Source organism: Telopea speciosissima, chromosome 6 (assembly GCF_018873765.1).
Source record: "Telopea speciosissima isolate NSW1024214 ecotype Mountain lineage chromosome 6, Tspe_v1, whole genome shotgun sequence".
Lineage (NCBI taxonomy): Eukaryota > Viridiplantae > Streptophyta > Magnoliopsida > Proteales > Proteaceae > Telopea > Telopea speciosissima.
The window spans coordinates 48871220-48890322 of record NC_057921.1 but is presented as its reverse complement, the minus strand read 5'-3'; the positions used below and the strand labels follow the sequence as shown (position 1 = coordinate 48890322).

Here is a 19103-nt window from a genome sequence, read left to right as displayed (position 1 = left end):
GCTATAGCCTCACTTGTTTTCTTCAATCAGATGTTTTAAATCTACTATAGACATATGGGGGATTTTTTTTCACCCAAAAAAATATATATATATAAACACTCCTTCCATTCTTGAGGATCCTGGTCTTTAGATAAACATCAAACATGATAATTGGAGCAAATCTACAGAGAGCATGTTAAATTGCAAATTAACATAGTACTTTATGGTTTCAAAAATCAGGATGGGATCAGCACCAATTCAGATCAGAATCGACCTTGGCTGATCTCAATTCTAGCTGATTCGGCTCAGCCAATTCCCTTAAAAAAGTATGGTTAGGGCATATTTGGGCCGATTCTTACCAATCCTAATTAGATTCTGATTGGATCCAGATCAAAACCGGCCGAGACCAATCCAGATCCCAATTCCGGGTTTTTAAATCTTGCCCCTTCTGCTCCACCCTTGACCAGGGTTTTAAAAATCGTTGAATCAGATTGGGAATTGGCTGATATCGGAATTGGTTGACACCAATCCCAATTTTCACCGATTTGAATCCTTAGTGCTTAAATTGGAATTGGATCGGCCGATTCATGGCCATTTTCTATACATTACAACTTGGATCAGACCGATTCCTGAGTCGATTCCCGATTCCATTTTCACCTCCAAACAGCATAGGATCGGCGGAATCAGACCAATTCAGGCTGATTCCGATCTGATTCGGATCGGAATTGGCTCTGGCTAGTTTGGATTGGATTCAGCTCTAACCGACCCCGATTCCTGTGTTTAAAACCTTGCCCCTAACCCCTTTCCCACCACTGCAACTGGGAGAGTCCATCACTGCAAATCCAATATGAAGCACTCCAGAGTTACAGCTCTCAAAGAACGACCGAAGAACCCAAACGACTCGGTTTTCTGGTGTTCAGTTCTGGTTTTTCTTGGTTGGACGGCAGCAAAGAGCTTATACCCTCTTCTCCTATTCTCAGCAGTAATCATCTCTTCTCCCTCCAGTGATGGCAAAGGCCCCTTTTATTGCGGTAGGCAGTTTCTAATTTATTATTTACCTTGGTCTCATTCTGGGTTTATTGTCCTGCTCTTGTTTTGTTGGTGGAATCCTCTTGTATTTTTGGCCCGTTGTGTTATGCTCTTGTTCTTTGCCATGGAATGCTCTGTTTTTCAACTTTGGTTTGGTACTGTCGGTCTTGTGTTTGAAGGTTTCCCTCTATCATTCTCGTATAATGGAGAATCCAAATCCCCGAGTGGAATTTCCAACCCAGAAGTCTGAGAAGGTTGCTAATTCTTCTGTTCAGCCAAAATCGTAAGGTTCTCTTTTCTCAGTGAGACAAAGCAATGAGGACTCCATTAGGCTAAAATTTATTGAACTGCCGGTTGATAAGGGTACGAGAGTAACGATTTGTGTGGATTACTTGTTTGAGATTTCACCTCTGAGTAGGAGGATTATAATAGAATCCTCGAAGGTGGTCCTTGGTTTATGGATAGAAAACTACTGATCTTGAGGCAATGGATTCCGGCTATGCAACTATCAAAAATTGATCTCAAATCCATTCCAGTCTGGATATCGTTACCAAACCTCCCATTTCATTATTGGAACGAGGAGGCTTTGAGTCTTATCGGCAGCTTTATCCCAATTCACCCTTTCACTGATAGGAATACTGGTAACAGGTCAAGGTAAGCTATTGCAAGAATCTGTGTTGAAATTTCAGATGATACTGATCTTCATGATGCCATTGAGATTAGGGATAGAAATGTTTTTTCAAGAATTCAATTGGTAGAGTATGAGTGGATTCCTCAGTCTTGCAATGAATGTGAAATATTTGGTCATGTATCCGGTGAATGCAGCTCTCCTCAGATCAATCAACAAATTAGACCTTGAGCCAAACAGAAATGGGTTCCTATTCTTCTGATCAAATCGAGGAAACAATTACAACAGTAGAACATCCTACGCTTCATGTAGATAGAATCTGTACTCTGTAGTCTATCTGCTAGTCCAGCCTTCTCAAGTGTTGTAGTCTCAGTTCCAGTGTCCTCAACCTCTTACGGCTATTTTAGCTACTTTATTTCCTACGCTGAATCTTATAGCAGCATGGCTGATAAAATTTCTTTCTATTTCCAATTTTTTTTTTTTCCAATGCCCTTTTCAATTAGGAATTAGAATGTAAATGAATCCAGTTCTGCTGAATCAATTGTGGATATGACAATGGAACAGATCCAAAGTATCCTTGAAGTCTATTGATCAATGATCACATAAGCTACGTACAGATCTTCCCATATATGTTGCAATTAGCACTTGAAGCAACACAAAGCAGAGTCCATAGCAATTATCCACAGTTTGTGATCTTCTAATTTAGACTAAAAGAATCATACATAAAGAGAGTTCTATATAATCTAATCAAGTTACATTTGGAACCTTAGACATGCAAGGTTCAATATCCACAATAAGACTTCCAACTTCTTCAGTCCAGTTGGAATAAGCTGCTGAAACAATGAATTTACTACAACAGTACATGATAGATGTCCTCAAAATAAAAGTGGACAGTTGATCTTTGGAACTTAATTTGGGTTTTCCCTTTAAAGCAAGTTTCTACCAAACCAAAAGGAACACATTACCCTTATTAACATTGAATCCACTTTTTTAAGTGATGTAACAGAATGACTGGTTCATTTTTCAAATAGAAACAGGTTCTGATGAATCGACGTCTTCTGCCTTTAGGTTTTGCAAGCTCCAAACTTGGAAGGTCAACTCATGTGTATTTCTTTCATTCTCAATCAGCTTGCCAAAAATCACTATTGCTGGAACTGCAACAATTGATTCCATTAATTCAAAAGCAGTACTTGTTGGAGTCTAGATGCAATCAAAGGATACATAATTTAATAAAAATAAAAAATAGCAATTAACTAATACTTGTTTAAGGATCACTCACCCTTTAATTTTCCTCACTTCAGTAACATGGTTTTCATTCAAGAAAAAAATGCTTTAAAAATCAAATCGAAATTACTTTGCCATGGCCATCAGACCATGTATAAATACCAAACATAACTGTAAATTTTGTTTTGTTTCAGTCGAAAAATTCAAATATTCCATTTTGGTGGCCAAAACGAAACGCCTGGTTCAGTAAAACATTTAATTTTAATAGGCCATTTTAATCATTTCAGTTTGTCTCAGCTATTAATTTCAACCAAAATAAATGACAAACATGGATTTGGAATCTTTTTGTATTGAGTTAAATCTGTTGGTTTTACGCCATACTGAAAATGAAAACCTATCATAAACATCAAATACCAAATTTGTAGCCCCAATTTCAATACACTTGTTGATCAATTAATAATAATTTATTTAATTTATTAGTACATAAACTACCACAGTTAAGGTAAATTTCATTTTAGAACCAACTTGAAACGATCACTGAAACAAAATTTACAACTAAGCCAAAAATTTAACTAGTACAAGAGATCTAGTTCAAAATGACATGACGTCACAGAATAAAAGAGAACATGAAGAAAGCTAAGGAATATCTATCTTACCTGTCTGATTGCTGCATGAAGGTCCTCATCCATAGAACATTCTGTTTCCAGGTCCGAATGGTGATTTATAGACTTCAGAAGGTCTTCCATAACATGTTCGATCCCAGAACTACTCTGGGTATCTGGTGAAACACCTACTGTCTGACCTGTAAAATCCAAATCATTTCTATAATTAGAAATGACAAAATATATACATACCCTCATATTGTCCTATATACATACAGGTAGTGATACCAAAGGAGAACTGAAGAACATGAAATTGTTAACCCAACATATTGAAGGTCTTCATCAATTTGTATGCTTCTAAGTTCTAACCATAAATGAAAATCTAACCATTTGTAATCTGATTGCTACCTTCATTTGTGTTCAAACATGTGAACCAACTACTCAAGTTGACAGAGAAGATCTTTTAGAGCATCATCCATCAAATTACGTACTTGAATGGTCAATATCATTGTATCCATGATATAATTTTGATTAATTAAAATAGTTCAGGAACAAGAAATATCTTGTTTGGTGGTGTTGGAAATATATATCTACTGACTAGATTTATAAGATGGTAGATTCCATGACCCTACCCTGCTGCTGCAAGTGTGGTATAAGTTCAGCAGGGTCAAGGTAAGATTGGCTTCTTTTTATTTATCAATTTTAACATAACTATTCCTTAACTATAAAGTTCTTAAGTAGAATATTTCTTCATTGTTTATAAATTAAGTACCTGATGAAAGAAAGTTTTGAACTGGTTGATCACTTATTGAATCATGTTGAGCAATTGTGCTTAGCTGATCAGTTGAAGCATCTGTTGGCATGGTACATGATGCAGTACTAGAACCCCCACCAAAGCTGCATATGTTAGGATATGAAGTAGATGCAGATTTATAATCTAAACCAAAATTGCCTGAAGTACCAAGTCCGCTACTAGCAGCTGCATTATTAACGGAAGGAATATGCGAACTAATTTCCATGTAACCACTGAGCAATGTGGATGATCTTGCTGGATGAAAGCTCTGATACTGTTTATTTAGCCGCCAATTGAAATCTGCATTATTGTGATGTAAAGTATCCACCATCCTTAATGGATTATTATTTGATGAGAAATCTCCAGCAAGTCTAGAAATATGTTTTCTTTCCCACAGCAATTGATCCACAGTTTCAGGAACTTGTAGTGGATAATTTTGAAGTAAGACACCTTGCTGGTTTAAAACTGGCGGGATCGAGAAAGATTTCTTCGGATTTGATGTAGAAATGCCAGAAAAGCAAGAATTCTGAATGCAGCTTTGACCATATCCATGAAGCCCCAGATTTTTACTATAACCACTGACTTCATGAAGAAAGCTATCAGGGTGATTAGTGATTTTGAGCTTAACATCTTGGTCATTAAGAGATGTAATTGTTGTTGTACTTGATAGATGCCCACTGACTCCATTTGAATCAACATTATTACTGCTCTGTTGGCTTGTACTACCAGTCATGTTCTTCTTCATAGCATTTCTGAATTTCTACCATGAGCATGCAGTAAAAAGGTGAAAGTGAGAAAAGAGAGGATACCATGTAGGGCATTTTCATTGCATAATGAATTTTGATGAGCTAAAATAATACCAATCTCAATCTCATTCAACCACATAAGATATGCTCCCTGACTTTTTCTTCTAAAACCATTTGCCATTGTTGATAGTCCATCTCTGCAGCTTTGAAGTTCTTCAATGCATCTTAAATTTTATCTATATTGTTTTGGATATTCTCCACTCTATATAGTCATTTTTTTATCCTAAATCCTTGGTATATAGGCCTCAGTAACCATTGAAATAGAATACAAGAGACATTGCAAGACTGAACTCACCTGAAGATGGCTTGCAATATTTTCTCGAGAAAGCTCTGATTCATTCATCTGTTCAAGTATCCTCTTAGGAACAGCTTCTGTGGATAAAAAATATTTCGCTAAATTGTAGCATGAATCAAATGATTATATAAATACATGATGTTTAGACAAACAATACTTACTATCTACTCCTATTTCTTGAACTGCATCAATGAACTTTTTGTGTAGTTTAGGAGTCCAAACAACCCTTTGCTTTTTATTTGTTGAACTGTCTTCACCAGAGTCATTGTTTAGGATGTTTTCTTTCTCCTTGCTTTCTGCTCTTTGCCTTTTAGTAGACTTTGAATTTTGATCTGCAATTTCCTTTTTGAAAAATGATTCATTGGGTTGAAATAAATTTTTTCTAATCACATGTTGCCATATATTCTGGATCTCTTCCTTTCGAATAGGTTTTATCAGGTAGTCCCGAGCCCCATGCTTTATACCTTTCATCACCATGTTCTTGTCATCATTTACAGACATCACTGTAATTTAATTTTGCATTAAAATTTACTGAGTCCAACAAATGAACAAATAATCAAAGTTAATGGGAAAAAATAAGGGTAACAATTACATTTGCCATCCATAATTTCTTGACACGGAAAATTTCGATGGAAGCAAGTCAGTTCATGTGATAGAAGACCATGCACCAAATCTCCTAGATCAAGTTTCATCTCGAAGCAAGAAAACTTGATCAATGAGATTTATAGGGTCTTCTATCACATGCATCCACTTGCATTCATAAAAATTAAAAAAAAATCAAAATAAGATTTTACTTGAAAATTGTTCTTCTTCATGAATTTTACTTATAAATAACAGAGCCTTAAATTTTCTCAAAATGCAAAGTGTGAAATAAGAAATTTTTTTACTCACTAATTACAGGTATGTCCATTTCTAGACTAACAATCTCCAATAGCCTAAAACCATCCATGTCAGGCATGTGAACATCAGTAATCACGATATCAAAATTGTTTTTTTCCTCCCGTAGTAGTTTAAGTGCTTTGGCTCCATCCGAGGCAACCTTAACTGCAAAGAATTAAAAAAAAAAAAAAAAAATTGTAATAAAAAACATAGCCAATAAAACTGAATGCATAATGGTTATCCAAATCTATAAAATATTATTTATTTGATAACATTAAATTGAAACTCCTTTCATAAGATAGAGTTAACATATGGAAAGAAAATGTATGTCATGTGATGAAATAGAAGAGGAAAATTGACGATAACTCTAGGGATGTAAATGGATAGTCAAAAATTAGTATCCAAATAGACGAATTCAAGGTAAAAAAATCAGACTCTTGAAACTATCCAAATCCATTAAATAAATAAGAAAGAAAATGATATTAAATGATGTAATGGTTCGCGGTAAGGGTAAATGCATGAATTTAGTGCAAGATATCAGATCTGATACGATACTGATATATATATATATATATATATATATATATATATATATATATATATATATATTGACAAGGATCAGCCTATATCAAGGAGTTTTGCCCCTGGTTTTCTTAAAATTATGGATTTTTTTACAATTTTACCCTTGGTCTGTATCATTCCACGGATAGGGGATCAGTCTGTGCCGATACCAATACGGATTGCCTAATATAGCCAATCCAATATCGATACCTCAAACCATGGATAAACGTGTCTAAAAATCTAATTTTTTTTATTTTATGAAAATGGGGGTAAAACTGTCCATACAATCCTGTATGACCGATCGCAATACCAATATCATACCGAAACTGATATTTAGAGAAAGAGAGAGAGAGAGAGAGAGAGAGAGGAAATAGGAGCCATAACATGGTGGCCAGAGATAGAGAGATGAATTGAAATAAAGGTACAAAGCGAAGGAACAATTCGACTCCTCTACTTTCGCCTGCCCCTATTGCCGTGTGTGCCGCATACACAAGCAAGGCAGAATGTACCGCCTTACCCCTGCCCAAGCGCCTTACCTGAGCGGGGGTAAGGTGATACTTTCGCCGTGCTTGTGTGTGGGGGTGCACGGCAGTACCGGGCAGACAGAAATAGAGGAATTAGATACACGAAGGAAAGCCATAACAAGGTGGAGATAGAGAGATGAATTAAAATAAAGGTACAAAGCGAAGGAAAATATAGCGAAGGAAAATATAGCCAATATTGTTTGAAACTGACAAATTAGCATGAAACCCTAAATTGGAGAAGAAAAAAGTTTATGATTTTGCTCTCTATCTACAACAGTAAAGTAGCCTTAGTATATGTGGTGTACGAGGCCTTGATGGCCAACAATCCAAAATACTAAGCAAAGTAAGTACATGCAAGGTAACAACAAACAAGTGTACATCCAACCTAGCTATACAGAAAACCTAATTAATCAAACTAAATCAGTACTTCAAATGCTCCCCGGATCCCAGATAATATTCGAGTTTAAAAAAAAAAAGAAGCAATCACTCTACATGCAATATCGATTTAATAAAAATTAAGACAGTGTTTGGTATGCATTCTAAGTCGATTTCACATTCTTGAACGCGTCCGAGAATGCCAAATCAACCTAGAATGCTTACCAAACACAGGAAGAAGAAGAAGAAGAAACCTTTATAACGGCAACGGTGCAGAATAGCCTGAAGCATTGTGAGACAAACAATATTGTCATCAACAGCCAAAACCTTCATACCATCAGGAAAAACCTCTTCATCATCATCTTTGCTTTCTGGTTCCACCACCTGAGACTCCTCCTCCTCCTCCTCATCTTTAACCTGCTTCTCTGTCTGATGATCCATTCCTCCCCAACCACAAAGTATAAAAGATAAACAAAACAATCTCAAAACTCAAATAAAATCTCTTTTAGAATCTCTAAATATCACAGTTGCGAGTCTTCCTCCAGAAAATTTTCATCTAACTAGAGAGGTATAAAGATTTCAGAACAAATCTTCATCTTCTCAGGAAGATAAAAAAATAAAAAATACAAAATAAATAGTAAGATATCTTCTTACTACGATCCTTGCTGTATCAAAGCATTGTAATTAATTAGTTACGATGAATACAGTAAAGCTTCTACTTCTGAAAAAGAATATAAAGTAAAATCTTCAGTGTCTTAAGAGAAAAGAAGAAAAAAAAAAATCCAATTAATTTACATAATCAAAGAAAATCTTCAAAGAAAATATTTAGGAAGTAAATCTTCCCGTATCTCTTAATTCCTAATTTCTGCCTTTTAAAAGAAGGAAAACTGGTTGTCACTTAGCAGTTAACAGTTAACACCATGGTTTTCTTGGGTATCGGCTATCTTGGAAACCGATACGATACCAATATGGATTAGCACGGATTGGACTAAATCGGACTTTTTTTTTTTTTTTTTTTTTTTTTACCTCTGGTTTTCGTAAATAATCAGGTGTTTTTTGACATTATTATCCTTGGACTGTACGGTTCCCCCAATATGGGATCGGCCAGGTATCAGGATCTGTGGGTAACAATATCGCTACAGATTGCCCGTATGATATTAATATGTCAAACCATGGCCGTATTGGTTGACCCGTATTTGTATCAACAAACATTGATATCGATCCGATACCCTTCCCAGAAACGATATGGATGAGGGTAAAAATTGTGAAAAAAAGGGTCTGGTATCAATATTTTTTAGGGCAAAACTGTTACGATTGGAAGAACTCACCTCATAAACCGGTTTACAAGGGGAGAGAACCCAATATTATATATGCTCACATCCAATCCTTTATGGGACCGATGTGGGACTATTGCACATAACATTACCCCACCCTTTAATGGCCTACGTCCTCATCGGCCCACTCCGGATTAGGTAGCCCTTTTTAGGCGGCTCCACTCTGCTCCAGGACCCTTTCGTGGAGGCAGGTAACCCTTTCCTAGCGGCTCGCACTCTGGCACTAGGTCGCCCCTCCCAAGTAGCCAACCGCAAAGGACGGGTCAATGAAAGCACCAATGTTACGATTGGAAGAACTCGATCACCCTCATAAACCGGTCTACAAGGGGAGGGAACCCAATATCATTTCTGCCCACATCCAATCCCTTATGAGACCGATGTGGGACTATTGCACATAACATTACCCCACCCTTTAACAACCGACGTCCTCGTCGGCCCACTCTGGATTAGGTAGCCCTTTCTAGGCGGCTCCACTCTGCTCTAGGACTCTTTCCTGGCGGCAGGTAGCCCTTTCCTAGCGGCTCGCACTCTGGCACCAGGTCGCCCCTCCCAAGTAGCCAACCGCAAAGGACGGGTCAATGAAAGCACCAATGTTACGATTGGAAGAACTCACCCTCATAAACAAGGGGAGGGAACCCAATATTATATATGCCCACATCCAATCCCTTATGGGACCGATGTGGGACTATTTCAAAAACTGTCCATATCAGACCATGGTTCTAAGTATCGATATCGAATCACCCGATACGGGCGATCCATACTGGTTTTGCACCTTGTCGATCCTGATACTGTTTTGGTAACATGGTACAGAGAAGGGGTTAATCGGTTAAAAAACCTATTTTTGAAAGAGTATCAGGTGCAAATTTGTCCGATACAGCCAATCCTTGCCAATACAGATTTGATACCGTATCAATTTCCGAATTGACCGATACCCGTTCCGATACAATGCACGAAAACCATGTATCAGACAGTATTAATTCCAATTCCAATACCCACACAGAACGATACCAAACCAATACTGAAACCTAAAACCATGCTGATAGCCTATACCCATTAATGACATTTCATTCGGGTCTTCATTCACGAATTGTGCATGGTTTTCACTCTCTCTTCCCTATTGAGGTGGGTCCCACACGATCAAACTAACACCTATGGAAAAGGATTCTGTCCAGCCGTGGCGGGAGCTAGAGCGTCCAGCCCTGCTTTTAAACTATAGTAAAAACAAGGGTGGGATGGTCATTTCACATGTGGACCATCCAGCTCACGTTATGGCTGGACAGGAGCCTGGTCCACCCTTATCTCTCTCTTGAATCGTTATCCTCTCTTGTTACAGCACAGTGCTGTACTGCATAGTGCGGCGCTGCAGAGGCCATGTGCATCATGTGGGGCCGGCTATGTGGCACAGCGGGTCCCACATGGTGCACATGGCCTCTGCAGCCGCCGGACGATGCAGTACAACACCATGCAGTTACAGCATAGGATAAAAATTCTCTCTCTTAAGCAGAGATTGTATTAGGGTGGTAGCCTTTCTCTCTCTCTCTCTCTCTCTCTCTGGTAGATGATAGATCCACCGACAATCTTCAATTAATTGGACAACGGTGACAGAGTTCTTATACTCTACAAGATTTCACGGTGGTTCCAAACTCGACCGTTCACATTGCTTTATCCAACACCAAGGACAGTGGTGATACCATTGACGAATCAGAGTGACTCATCAGTTAAGGGATCTTGTTTAGGGGTGTCAAAATGGAATCAAAACCGAAAATTCGAAAGGAACGAACAATCGAGTCGAACTGGACCGTAAAGAAGTGATTCGGTTATGATTTGATTTAGGTTCGGTTTTGATTTGCATCGGAAAATCGACGGTTCTAAATTGAATAAGAACCAATAAAACTGGATTGAATAGAAACCAATAAAACCGAATCCAATAAACTCGTTCTATACAACTTTATATTCAAGCAAAAACTAGTTTTGTGATTCTAAGGGATTGTATTTTTAAAGTGGTTTTTTTATGATATTAGAATGTACAGAAAAGGATCTGCAATATATATTGAGATGGTAAGCTTTAGTTATTCTAAACTTATCTGTTAATGCTCTCAAATTAAATGTAAAAGGAATCAAATTAAAACATACAAAGGTGAAATCGAATGTGAACCAACACTACAAACCGCATGTAAACTAGAATTAAACACATTACAAATCGAAATTATAAACCCTATTCCAAAACCGGCACTACAACCCACATGTGAATCGAATAAGGAAAACAAAATAGAAACCTGTAAAACTTTATAGGTTATAAAACAATTCTTATTTTGGTTGATTCGTATCCGGTTTGGTTTTGATTTGTATCTTGTCTAATGTAAACCGAATTAAAACCAGACCGATTGACACCCTTACCTTGTTTCACTGCATTCCAATTTCAAAATCCATTTTGGTAAGCTTTTTTTTTAATATTTTACTATTACCTTTTAAAAATTTTAAATTCATACAAAATAATAATGCTCGCAGAAGGTTTTAGTCCCACCCTGGTTTCTTTGTATTTGTATTAAACTCCCATACTTCAAATGAGGAAGAAAACTGGAGTACAAGTTCTCCTAACTTTTATGATTAGGGTTGATAGCAATAGAGTAGGGTCAGCTATCAACAAAACCCATACAGTATTTTTTGTTTCTTACATTTTATTTTGGGGAGAAAGAACACTGTAGATTGTATAACATACGATAGCACCTCCCTGTGTCTATCTCTCTCCAATTTACATAGGGTACTTCAATCAGGTCCCATCTACTGCTCTTGCAACAAGCTCTTGATTTTGAAAATGGGATCATCATATTGGAATTTGGAGACCAAATTAATGAGCTCGATCATAAGTGAAAGAGTTTAACTAAAGGGTATTCTAAAAAGGGAAAAAGCTAAGGTTACAGAGTCACTTAGGAGTCTACAAAGGAAAAGGCATGGTAGGGGAGCTAGAGAGTCTGAATGTTTTTATTTCTGCTACTACGGATTCCCTGAAATGAAAAAAAAAAAAAGAAGGTGTGTGAAACCCCAATAAACAGAATTCAAAATTACAAAAACTACTGGGAGTTTTGTTAGGTTTAATGCGAAAAAACCATACTATTATGTATCTAATGGGGTCTACTTTAGTATATGGGTGCTAGATTGGGGCAATTTAGTATGAGATAGGTTAAAAATGCTTGATTTAATACGTTCCATTAACTCTGAAGCTTTTGGCGTATCGGTCAAGTACCCAACATTTGGTGTCAAAGTCAGTCATCACGTAACGGGTTCAAGTCACGGAAAAGGCTATCTAGGAGAAGGGTTACCTAAAGTTGAGTGAAAACCGTCAAGAAAGAGCTATCTGCCACCAAACAAAACTCCTATAGCAAAGTGGAACCGTTTGGAAAGGACCACCTAGGTTAAAGGGTTAGATTTAACACGCTCCATCAGCTTTGGAGCTTTTGGCGTATCAATCAAATACCTAACACATAGCCTCCACCGACAATTCCACTCTCATCGGAGACCCTTCCCCCTCCTCTGATGGCAAAAACACTCCCCCATCAACGCCACCACTAGAAATCTCCGCCGTCCAATTCCTCCACCATGTTGAATCCATTGTTGTCTGTCTCTAATCCAATCTCAGCCTTTCCAAGGGCGACATCACCTTCATCTTCATGTCCTAATTGATCTACGTCCCTATACTCTCTCTCTCTCCACTTCCTCACAGTAAATTGGGTTATTGGTTTTTGATATATCAGTGTGATGAGTTCAGCTACCAGCCTAGCAGGGCAATGGGGTTCGCAAAGTCGAAGTAAAACGTGACATTCTTGAAAGCACATGGGAGAGGATTCATGACTCACCCTCGAGTCACTAGGTTTTAAGGAAAGCCAGGCGAGTCAAACAATCTGATTTTTCAACTATGGATAAGTGTCGTATAATCACTATTTCGTCTAACATTATAAATACAAGTAAAATATTCAAGGAGACATATCCCTTCACCCTTGGTGAAGGAAGTGTTCCTTGCCAATATGGGTTTGAGTGTTTTGGGATAGATATTGGGAATAGTGGGTAGGGTATATATTATCGACTTGGTACTGTAGGGGTAGAATAATAATGAACCTAGCAAGATCGGTGTACTTTTCCTTTACCCACGGTGGAGGAAAACTCTCTCCAATATTCAAATAACTTTATTCCTAAAATAAATAAGAATTTTGTAAATCAAATTTTTATTAATTATTTTATATTAATATCAAAATTTTAAATTAAAAAAAAATTAAACAGAAAAATAAATTAGCAAAGATGTCTGCCTTCCTATGAAATACTTAAAAAGGAAAATATACTGTTTTGTTTCTTATTGCCTTGATGCGTAAGATGCCAATATAAGTGGGGAGTGTGCTTCCTACTTCAAATTCAAGAATTATTCCATAAAACACAACTTTATTTATTTATTTTTTGGTAAACATAAATCACAACTGTGTACACTGTATAGGAATTCTTTTTTTGGTAGAAACACTGTATAGGAATACAAAACCTTAATAAGGTATTTAGCCCATATATTAACAATAGATAGTTCAAGCCCCTATTTTTTTTGGAGATAGGGGGTATCCAATTTTAGGCAGACTAAATTCCCACCATACATGACCCCCATGTCACGCACGAATCGGGAGCTTCTCGGCCCTAGTGAGCCTTAGACGGGTGGCTCCAAGAAATTATACAGCTGCGAAGTTCAAGCCCAAATTGCCAAAACAGACATACAACCAGCCCCGACAAGAAGCGAAATGCTTGCCCCTATCTGAAGCTTAACATTGGTTAGCATTTTGGTGTTCATGAAATCAACTGCAAGTAGATCGACAAGGGACATGTAAATCAAGATACCAGCTGCTGCAGAATCAAGAATCCCTTCAACTATGAGTGCAGTTGGGCTACTTTCATTGTAAATATTCGCTATTCCTATACCGATAATGATCCCAATTGGAGTTGTAAGAGAGAAGAAGAGTCCCATTAATGCAATACTTCTGGTTTTCAATCTTGCCTGTTAACAATAAATTAATTACACAAATCAGTCATGGAATGGTATGATTAGATCGATTGCTAGAAACATTAGGGAAGAAGTTAGATGAATGAAACATAAATTGAGTCTTAATTGAGAAGCCAAGCCAAGCCAAACCCAATAGATGGATAGTAATGGCCTGATTTTGTAATTGGGACCAATTTGGATCGGTTTGAATTAAAACCAGTTTGGCAGAACCAGGGAAAAATATGGACAGTTTAGTGATAATTAAACAAGATTGCCTTGACATGTTAAACATAGAGATACTTCTAAATGAAAAGAGACGAGAAGAAAACAGAACAGAACAGAACAGGTGGTTAACATATATGTATATATATACCTGAGCGATGGCTCCACCCAGTCCTGTGCCCTCAAAGAACTGGTGGAAAGTCAGGGCTGCAAACAGAGGCTTTACTACACTTGGGCTTGAAGAAACCCCCACTGTAATCCCTATGATCACCGAGTGAACCAAAATCCCCAACTCCAGCACCTGATGATCCATGAAACATTATTGATTCAAGTTACTGAAATCAATTAATTTTGATTGTAAACTTGGCGGCTGCAATGTAATCTATAATTACCTGAGCTATGATGCGATGCCGGATAAGAGGTGAAGAACCCGAATCTTCAGAGACAAGGGCACCCAAGCCATGTGAATGACCAGCATGTGCTCCAGCTGCTCCAGTCTTCTCCTCATCTGAGTTCTCGGGTTTAGCTGCTTCCATGTTAGAGTGAACTTTGGTATAGTAACTAGTAGCAAAACTGTCCACCATTAAAGTTAGAATGGTGGCCACCATGGCAATGAAGCCTGTAAATGGAAAATTTCCCCAAGGGTTCTGATTAAGACATGGAGATGTTAATTGATTGAATGCATCAGGTAATATATGTATGAACCCTGTTGCTAAGATCACCCCTGCTGCGAAGGCCTTGATTATGAAGAAAATGTTGTTTTCAGGTCGTAAAGCCGGATATTTTTTTCCCAAAGTTGGAAGACACACACCAATTGTGCCCCCGATAAGAATAGAAAAGATGGCAGTTATCTTGTAGTTCAATGCCACTGCTTTGTTGATTCCCGAATCGACTCGAGCAGTACAGGTACAATCAGCTGATACTAAGACAGGGAGGAGCAGAATAAGGGAGAATCTTGCAACATTTTCTTCATAATCAAGGCCTTCGCAACAGGAGTGATCTTAGCAACAGGGTTCAGACATATATTGCCTGATGCATTCAATCAATTAACATCTCCATGTCTTAATCAGAACCCTTGGGGGAATTTTCCATTTACAGGCTTCATTGCCATGGTAGCCACCATTCTAACTTTAATGGCGGACAGTTTTGCTACTAGTTACTATACCAAAGTTCTTCTACACCGTTTTGGTGTTTAGAAGGCTTGTATTTATAAGTATTTTTACACTTGATTTACACGCAACTTTAAATGAGAACGATCATAGGGGATAAGGATAACCAAGGTTAGTTACAACAAATGAGATAACGGTTGAGAAGTTTTCTTAGAGGAAGAGTTCTTGCGTTTCTCAGTGATAGAGTCCTTGTGTGACTCATCGTGTGACGTGCAAGGAGTTACGTTTACACTCCCATCTTTATTGAAGCCTTGGACTTTCCAACCGATACCGAGGTCACGAACCATGGTCCTTGTTTGTCGTCTCCTTGCGTTGCAAATAGTATGGGCTTTTTAGCCTTTAGTCATTGTTTCATATAGTATGGGCTTTTTAGCCTTGATCTATTTGTATTTGTTAGGTACACCTATGCGTGGCTTCACATGGCTTGGAGTAGTTACGTAGGGTAAGAGAGTCCTTGTGCGAGTAGGGTAGTCCTTGTGTCTGTGTGAGTGGGGATTGAAAAATCATGGTTGATACCGATCCGACCCAATCTGGGGCACATCCATCGATCCAATCCCGAGATTACGAACCATTTTAGAATTATTATTATCGATACTGACCGATCCGATCCCAAGATTCAGGCGATCCAACCGAGTTGACTGATCCGAGGAACGATCCACTTATACTAGGTAGGATCGGTCATAACTCGGGATTGGTCCAAGCCAATACCGATCCGATCCAGATATGGTTCTTAATCCCGGGATCGATCAAGGCCGAAACTGATCCAATACCAATCTGGATTGGTCAAAATCAGTCCGGATCAAACAGATTTATCCTTGTTTTTTTTTTTTTTTTTAACAAAAGAGTCCCTTCACGAATGAATGTAGGACAGATATTTGAATGCTCGCTCGAGTTAGCGAGGGATCGGCTAGATAGACATTATCGAATTTCCTTTTTATTACCTTTTTACCCTTTGCCCGTACCATTGGATCGGTATCGAGACGGTCAAAATTTGGGATTTGAAATTACGAATCATGGAATCACACTTTGCTTTTGATCGATCGGATCCAAGATTACGAACCATGATCATCTTTCATGACCAAGAGAGACGAGGCCAAACATAACCGACTGGGAGGGAAGAAGGAATAAGTAAAAGCACCTTGGATGATTAAGAACAAATAGAGGCAACCAAGCATGGTTTTAATGCATGGTATTGGAACGGGTATCAATCAACCCAGAAATCGATACGGTATCGGTATGGATTGGTCATATCGGATAAATATGCCTTTGACTTTCCTTTAAAATGTGTTTTTTTGACCATTTTTCCCCCTTGTCTTACCGTATCACCAATATGGTATTGACACGATATCAAGATCGATCATTTGCAAAATCGATACGTATAGCCCGATACAATATCGATACCTCAAACCAAGCAACCAAGTGCATTAGAGCATTCAAAGCAATCAGTAATTAGACGATCTCCACATCCAAGTTACTCAGGATTCCCTTTCTTTGAAAGTTTCATGATTCTCCCCATTTCAAGTTTTTGAAGTTACAGTCTCTAAAAGGTGCAATCATCAATATCAATTTGTTACCTTTCTAAAAGGGTGCAATCATCAATAACAATTTTGAAAGTAGGATCACTCGCAGGGAAAGTCCAAGGCTTCAATAAAGATGGGAGTGTAAACGTAACTCCTTGTGACTCTTATCACTGAGAAACGCAAGAGAGAAAACTTCTCAACCGTTATGTTATTTGTTGTAACTAATTATCCTTATCCCCTGTGATCGTTCTCATCTAAAGTGCGTGTAAATCAAGTATAAAAATCCTTATAAATACAAGTCTTCTAAACACATTTCAAACAATTTTAAAGTCTTTCAGGGAGAACCTAATTCATCTAATAAGATGTTAGCAAGATTCTCCCTTCTTCTTCTGCTCCTCCTTGTCTTAGTATCAGCTGATTGTACCTGTACTGCTCCAGTCGATTCGGGAATCAACAAAGCAGTGGCATTGAACTACAAGATAGCTGCCATCTTTTCTATTCTTATCGGGGGCGCAATTGGTGTGTGTCTTCCAACTTTGGGGAAGAAATATCCAGCTTTACGACCTGAAAACAACATTTTCTTCATAATCAAGGCCTTCGCAGCAGGAGTGATCTTAGCAACAGGGTTCATACATATATTACCTGATGCATTCAATCAATTAACATCTCCATGCCTTAATCAGAACCCTTGGGGAAATTTTCCATTTACAGGCTTCATTGCCATGGTGGCCACCATTCTAACTTTAATGGTGGACAGTTTTGCTACTAGTTACTATACCAAAGTTCACTCTAACATGGAAGCAGCTAAACCTGAGAACTCAAATGAGGAGAAGACTGGAGCAGCTGGAGCACATGCTGGTCATTCACATGGCTTGGGTGCCCTTGTCTCTGAAGATTCGGGTTCTTCACCTCTTATCCGGCATCGCATCATAGCTCAGGTAATTATAGATTACATTGCAGCTGCCAAGTTTACAATCAAAATTGATTGATTTCAGTAACTTGAATCAATAATGTTTCATGGATCATCAGGTGCTAGAGTTGGGGATTTTGGTTCACTCGGTGATCATAGGGATTACAGTGGGGGTTTCTTCAAGCCCAAGTGTAGTAAAGCCTCTGTTTGCAGCCCTGACTTTCCACCAGTTCTTTGAGGGCACAGGACTGGGTGGAGCCATCGCTCAGGTATATATATACATATATGTTAACCACCTGTTCTGTTCTGTTCTGTTCTGTTTTCTTCTCTTCTCATTTTCATTTAGAAGTATCTCTATGTTTAACGTGTCAAGGCAATCTTGTTTAATTATCACTAAACTGTCCATATTTTTCCCTGGTTCTGCTAAACTGGTTTTAATTCAAACCGATCCAAATTGGTCCCAATTACAAAATCAGGCCATTACTATCCATCTATTGGGTTTGGCTTGGCTTGGCTTCTCAATTAAGACTCAATTTATTTTTCATTCATCTAACTACTTCCCTAATGTTTCTAGCAATCGATCTAACCATACCATTCCATAACTAATTTGTGTAATTACTTTATTGTTAACAGGCAAGATTGAAAACCAGAAGTATTGCATTAATGGGACTCTTCTTCTCCCTTACAACTCCAATTGGGGTCATAATCGGTATAGGAATAGCGAATATTTACAGTGAAAGTAGTCCAACTGCACTCATAGTTGAAGGGGTTCTTGATTCTGTAGCAGCTGGTATCTTGATTTACATGTCCCTTGTGGATCTACTTGCAGCTGATTTCATGAGCACCAAATTGCAAAGCAATGTTAAGCTTCAGATAGGGGCAAGCATCTCACTTCTTGTTGGGGCTGGTTGTATGTCTGTTTTGGCAATATGGGCTTGAGCTATATATCCATTGTTATTATATGGGCTAAATACCCTTTCAAGCTTTTGTATTCCTGTACACCATCAAATTAGATTGTGCTGAGCACCAGCATATAATCACTCAACTAGATGTACTCTTCTTTGGAGAATTCACAATTAATGAATTATATTACCTTGAGAAGGAGAAAAAGAGAAGAGAAACTGTGAGAGGGAAGTCTTCTTTTTCCCTTTGAGGTATCATAGGAAGGCAGGTATCGTTGCTAATATATTTTTCTGTTTAAAATTTTAATTTAAAAATTGATATTTTTATAAAATAATTAAT

At 37.9% G+C, this 19103-nt stretch overlaps 3 protein-coding genes across 3 annotated transcripts; 1 reads left to right on the top strand and 2 right to left on the bottom strand.

Moving 5' to 3' along the window:
• Nucleotides 1-5325: 5325 nt before the first annotated feature.
• On the bottom strand, nt 5326-8136 carry LOC122665873 (two-component response regulator ARR10-like). The gene is made up of 3 exons (XM_043862005.1): nt 7950-8136; nt 6248-6400; nt 5326-5859 (listed from the first exon to the last, which is right to left on the bottom strand). The coding sequence occupies exons 1-3, from the start codon at nt 8134-8136 to the stop codon at nt 5480-5482; spliced, it is 720 nt and encodes a 239-aa protein (XP_043717940.1). The 3' UTR covers nt 5326-5479.
• A 5613-nt stretch (nt 8137-13749) lies between these two features.
• LOC122665871 (zinc transporter 5-like) lies at nt 13750-15354 on the bottom strand. The gene is made up of 4 exons (XM_043862004.1): nt 15336-15354; nt 14655-15244; nt 14414-14563; nt 13750-14055 (listed from the first exon to the last, which is right to left on the bottom strand). The coding sequence occupies exons 1-4, from the start codon at nt 15352-15354 to the stop codon at nt 13750-13752; spliced, it is 1065 nt and encodes a 354-aa protein (XP_043717939.1).
• A 41-nt stretch (nt 15355-15395) lies between these two features.
• LOC122665870 (zinc transporter 3-like) lies at nt 15396-18800 on the top strand. The gene is made up of 4 exons (XM_043862003.1): nt 15396-15431; nt 17290-17889; nt 17981-18130; nt 18495-18800. Exons 1-4 carry the CDS (start codon nt 15396-15398, stop codon nt 18798-18800), a joined length of 1092 nt encoding a protein of 363 aa, XP_043717938.1.
• The last annotated feature ends 303 nt before the right edge of the window (nt 18801-19103 follow it).

Excerpts from the sequence above, each read along its gene's own strand:
- LOC122665873 (XM_043862005.1), bottom strand. The coding sequence starts at position 8,136 with ATGGATCATCAGACAGAGAAGCAGGTTAAAGATGAGGAGGAGGAGGAG. Across the intron at positions 6,401-7,949 it reads GCACCGTTGCCGTTATAAAG|TTAAGGTTGCCTCGGATGGA; the intron begins GTTTCTTCTTCT and ends AATTCTTTGCAG. Across the intron at positions 5,860-6,247 it reads AATGGACATACCTGTAATTA|TGATGTCTGTAAATGATGAC; the intron begins GTGAGTAAAAAA and ends ATTAAATTACAG.
- LOC122665871 (XM_043862004.1), bottom strand. Across the intron at positions 14,564-14,654 it reads GGCATCGCATCATAGCTCAG|GTGCTGGAGTTGGGGATTTT; the intron begins GTAATTATAGAT and ends ATGGATCATCAG. Across the intron at positions 14,056-14,413 it reads TGGGTGGAGCCATCGCTCAG|GCAAGATTGAAAACCAGAAG; the intron begins GTATATATATAC and ends TATTGTTAACAG.
- LOC122665870 (XM_043862003.1), top strand. The coding sequence starts at position 15,396 with ATGGCGGACAGTTTTGCTACTAGTTACTATACCAAA. Across the intron at positions 15,432-17,289 it reads CTACTAGTTACTATACCAAA|GGAGAACCTAATTCATCTAA; the intron begins GTTCTTCTACAC and ends AAAGTCTTTCAG. Across the intron at positions 18,131-18,494 it reads TGGGTGGAGCCATCGCTCAG|GCAAGATTGAAAACCAGAAG; the intron begins GTATATATATAC and ends TATTGTTAACAG.